Genomic DNA, 5,210 nt, shown 5'->3' with positions numbered 1-5,210 from the left:
TGCTCCCACTTCTCCTATTGTTGCTCCATCTTCTCGAGATGTTATTGAAATTCGTGAATCGGCCTCTCCTCCTGGACATCCTGAGGTATGTTCTGTTGACTTTTTATTTTACGTTTCTGGCCGTTCTTGAACTTGTGCCTTGTTACAATGCTTTTTCGTAATAGGTGGTTTCTTCCAATGTTCTTACGGCCACTGCTCCTGTCACCGTGCCAACTATTGAACCTTCCCCTCCCGGTCCTGTGCAAGGTGATACACCTTCCTTCAATTTCGACACAGGGGTGTCCTCTGGACAAGGTAGGTAATTACTTCTTGGACATCACGGTATTCCACCAAAGAATATTTTGTCCCACTAAAATATACTTTTCGTACAGGTCTAGAGGTAACTTTTGAGGACAAACAAACTCCTCATTTCGGTCAACCTGCGAGTTCGACTGATGTTGTCCCTTCTGACACTCTGCTAACTTCGATTCCTCCTGATGACATATACCTCATAAGCTTCTTTCATGACGAAGCCGCTCAAGATGACATTTTCGAGGTCTTGGAGAATTGGACTAGCGGGACTTCGGCTTCGGGAAAAACCCAAGAAACCGTTGTGAGCTTTCAACCGCTATTATCCTCCTTTCGTTCAAAGGCTTATGTGGATCATCTTGACCAGGCTCTCATGGACCCTCAATTCAAACTAGAGATTGAGCGGATGGTTGATGATCTAAATGCATATCCCGATCTTCCTACGGAGGTAACCACAGAGCTGAACGAATATGTGCATACCTTTGCTGCAGCCTCTGAATTGCACACAAAGTGGTCTACTTCGAATTTGGAAATGGTTCAGATCGAGGCTGATACGGAAGAGGATCGAACTAAATTGGAAAAGCTCAAGACTGAACTTCTTTCAATCAAGGACTCCACCTCTCAGATAGTTCCCAAACTGATGAAGCTCAAGCAATCTGAGGAAGATGCGGAGCGTACCCTTGCTGCCCTGCAACGAGAACTTGACTCGATCAAGTCCAAACATGCTGCTTTGAAGCTTCAAAGCCAAGAGATCATGTTGAAGTAAAAGGGTTTGCGGGATGAAGTAAAAGGCATATCTCTTAGACTCTCCAAGTCCTTGGATCAAAAGAGAAGATTAGAGGTATTGTGTGCTTCGCGAAAACAAAGTCTCGACCAAGCCTACCAGGCATATGAAGCACTCAAATCCAAATTCTGCAAGTGATCGAGAACTCGAGAGATACCTATTATAATTTAATGTTTATCCGCTTGTACCTTTAATGCTTATCTCTTTGAACACTCGTCTTAGTACATGCTACTTTCATTAAATTTCTTCAAGTATTTTCCATTGATCACCTTACTTGCATTTCTCGAATTTATCTCTTTGATCAAATATGCATTGTTCGAGTAGAGTTTTTCGATGATGAATGGTCCTTCCCAATTATAGGTCCATTTACCCTGATCTCGAGATTTTTGGTCCATTGGGAGGATGACTTTTAGGACTAAGTCGAATTTATCTCTTTCTGGTGAATGACATTTTGCATGGCTATCATTCTTTCGTCATCCAGTCGAATTGGTTCATCATACAATAAATTCCAGTAATCTTCGACTGGAAACTCATTTTGCCTTTGCACTTGAACAGATTGTAAATTGATATCAATAGGCAAAACTGCTTCTTGACCATAAACCAACTTATATGGCGTAGTTTGAGTGGCATTCTTGGGTGAATTTCTGTAAGCCCACAATACTTGTAGTAATGTTTCATGCCAATTTCGAGGTTTCCCCGAAATATGTGTTTTGATCAAAGCTATGATCACTTTGTTAGCAGCCTCGACTTGGCCATTAGCTTGTGCATAGTAGGGTGTCGAAGTAATCATTTTGATTCCTCTCGACTAGGCATACTGCACCACTTTTCGACCTGTGAATATCGTTCCTTGATCTGTAGTTATTGTCTGAGGTATTCCGAATCGAAATATAATATGGTCTTCAATAAAATTTATCACTTCTTTCTGATCAACCTCTTTTATAGGAATTGCTTCCACCCATTTCGTAAAATAATCAATGGCCATGATTATGTACTTATGGTTTTTCGCTGACGGAGGATGAATCTGGCCAATTACGTCAATTGCCCAACCTCGAAAGGGCCAAGGCTTAACAATCGCGTGCAACTCGATTGTTGGTACTCTATGTATTTGGCCATGTTTTTGGCACTCTTCGCAACCTTTTGCAAATTCAATACAATCTTTGAACATACTTGGCCAAAAGTATCCTTTTCTGAACAAAGTCCATTTCATTTTCTCCCCCGCTTAATGGGCACCACAAATCCCTTCATGCACCTCTGCCATGGCTATGTAGCTCTCATGATTTCCGAGGCACTTAAACATAATTCCATCGAAACCTCTCTTGTATAATTCATCATTTAATATTACATAATTGAGAGCCCGATATTTCACTTTTCTTTCAGCTTGCGAATTTGGACTTTGCAGATACTCGATTAGTTTTTTCCTCCAGTCCTGAATGGTTGAAGTGTCAATGGTGAGGCATTCATGCTCGTCACTCAACTCATTCCTTATACAAACAAGAGACTCGACACATTCCCTGCTTATCTTGTACCTGGATGCAATATGAGCTAGTTCATTTGCAATTTCGTTCTCGTTACGAGAGATATGTTCTAGTTGGACCTCATCGAATGAATTTAACAAAGCTGTAGCTCGAGACTTGCATTCAAGTAACTTTTCATTCATGCATTTATATTCTCGAGTTAACTATTTAATCACGAGTTGCGAGTCACCTCGAATGATTATGTTCCTTGCCCCCAAGTCCATAAGCAATTTTAGCCCAGTAATCAATTCTTCGTATTCAGTTTCATTATTCGAGCATTCGGATTTCATTCTCAATGAGAATTTGGTGGGAATCCCACCCGATGAAATAATCAGCAATTCGATTCCTGCTCCTAACTCGTGTTTTGATCCATCGAAAAATAGTTCCCATGATTTCGTGGTTAAATAATTAACCTGTTCAGTTAAATTTGAGTGATCAACGAGAAAATCAGCGATTACTTGTCCTTTTGTGGCTTTGAGGGGAACAAACGTTAACGAATACTCGATCAATGCAAGAGCCCATTTCCCAACTCGAGAGTGCAGGATAGGTTTAGATAACATATATTTAATCACATTGTTTCGACAGAATACGATTACATCATAAGGTTTAATATAATGCTTCAGCTTTGTACAAGCATAATACAAACTCAGACATAACTTCTCCAAAGGAGTGTATCTGATTTCTGCCTCGACTAACATCCTACTGATGTAATAAATGGCACTTTCGATGCCATTTTTGTCATCTTGCGACAGCATGCCCGCAATAGTCGAATCATTGGCCGAAACATACAATTTTAGCTTTCCTCCTTCAGAGGGTGGCACCATCATTGGAGGGTTGATCAAATAATTCTTGATCTCCTCGAATGCCTTTTGATGATTTTCGTCCCATCGAAATTCTTCCTCCTTTTTCAATCGTAACAAAGGGGAAAACACCTTAGTCTTTCCTGATAAGTTCGAAATAAATCTTTGAAGGAAATTTATCTTACCTAACAAAGACTGTAACTCCTTTTTATTCGAAGGAGGCTTAGTTTCCATGATTTCCCGAGTCTTGTTCTTATCTATTTCAATGCATTTCTGGTGTACGACGAACCCTAGGAAATCCCTCGCTGAAACACCGAAAGCACATTTCAATGGATTCATTTTCAGCCCATGCTTCCTAATTCTCTCGAAAAATAATTTCAGGTGTTGTATGTGATCTACTTTTCGTTTCGATCCAATCACTATGTCATCAATATAAACCTGCATGAATTTTTCGATCAAGTCATGAAAAATTAAGTTCATTGCTCTTTGATATGTTGCACCAGCATTTTTCAAGCCAAAAGGAATTACTACCCATTCGTAAGTTCCCAAGGCACCTAGGCACTTAAAGGCAGTTTTCGACACATCATTTTTAGCAATATAAATCTGGTTGTACCCAGAATATCCATCTAATAAACTCAAAATTTCATTACTTAGGACGGCATCAATCATTGTTTCCGCAATAGGCATGGGATATGTATCCTTAGGCGTGGCTGCATTCAAATCTCTAAAATTGATACATACCCTCATTTTTCCATTCTTTTTTATGACAGGCACAATGTTTGATACCCAATCTGCATACCTTGAAGTACGGATGAATTTTTCCTTCAGTAGCCTCTCGATCTCTTCTTTGATTTTTTCGATCACCTGCGGAGCAAACCTTCGTGGGTTTTGTTTCACTGGTTTCTTCCCCAAAATCATAGGCAACCTATGTTCTACTAAATTTCAATCCAAACCAGACATTTCTTCATAATCCCAAGCGAAGCAATCTTTATATTCATGCAAGACCTGCACGATTTGTTCTTTAACGCTTTTCTCTGCTAGTTTGCTAACATAGGTGATTCTCCTTTTTTCGATTGTACCCAGATTGACTTCCTCCAGAGGATCCTAAGATTCCACTTTAAGCCCGTCATTCACCATTTTCTCGAATCCTAGAGGAGCATCGTCAAAGACACAATCAAGTCTTTCTTCGATTCCTTCTAAATCCCTCTTCTGCTCATCCATGAGTCTTACTTTGAGAGACTCTTTCTTAGCTGTTTCGATTACCTCTTTTTGGTTTTCAGCTTTTTTGTCGGCCTGCATAGCCGTTATAGTTTCGATCTTCATCGAATGTGTGCCCCCTTAGGCTATTTCAACTTCACTATTTTTCTCAGCCTCATTGGCCGTTCTCTCGGCCATGTAGGCCAAAATTCGAGCTAAGATGCTCGAACAAGGATCTTGTCTCATCATTCTCGCACTTGAGCCGATTCAATTTCGGCTTTGTGGATAACAAATCCTCTTCGAACATCCCAACAAAAAGTCTTCTTAACACCCTCTTCTGCCTCCAAGACATATGGGTCTATGGCATCGAAAGGCTTAGTTTTCGCGAATGCAGTAATTTGTTGATCTGCGAAATACATTCCCGTCTCATACTCTTTCTGATCTGCATCCAACACTTCTAAGTGTTCGTCATCATTCCATAAAAATATTTTCTAGTGTATTGTCGAAGGTACTGCTCCCATTCCGTGGATCCATTCTCTTCCTAACAGCATATTAAAGTTAGCTTTTGAGGGAGTGACAATAAACATGGTGGTCCTTCTCACACTACCAATTTGCACATTTAGCAAT

At 40.2% G+C, this 5,210-nt stretch overlaps 1 protein-coding gene across 1 annotated transcript; it reads right to left on the bottom strand.

Annotated features, from left to right (window-relative positions):
• Positions 1-2,291: 2,291 nt before the first annotated feature.
• On the bottom strand, positions 2,292-2,729 carry LOC145950408 (uncharacterized). Its single transcript, XM_083061495.1, has one exon. The coding sequence runs from the start codon at positions 2,727-2,729 to the stop codon at positions 2,292-2,294; it is 438 nt and encodes a 145-aa protein (XP_082917621.1).
• Between the last annotated feature and the right edge of the window lie 2,481 nt (positions 2,730-5,210).

Source organism: Cajanus cajan, chromosome 8 (assembly GCF_000230855.2).
Source record: "Cajanus cajan strain Asha chromosome 8, NIPB_CcT2T_4, whole genome shotgun sequence".
In the NCBI taxonomy this organism is placed as follows: domain Eukaryota; kingdom Viridiplantae; phylum Streptophyta; class Magnoliopsida; order Fabales; family Fabaceae; genus Cajanus; species Cajanus cajan.
The sequence above is the reverse complement of the archived record's forward strand: the minus strand, read 5'-3'. Positions and strand labels throughout refer to the sequence as shown.

Bases quoted from the DNA above. Each gene is read 5' to 3' on its own strand.
- LOC145950408 (XM_083061495.1), bottom strand. From the start codon at position 2,729: ATGAATGAAAAGTTACTTGAATGCAAGTCTCGAGCTACAGCTTTGTTA.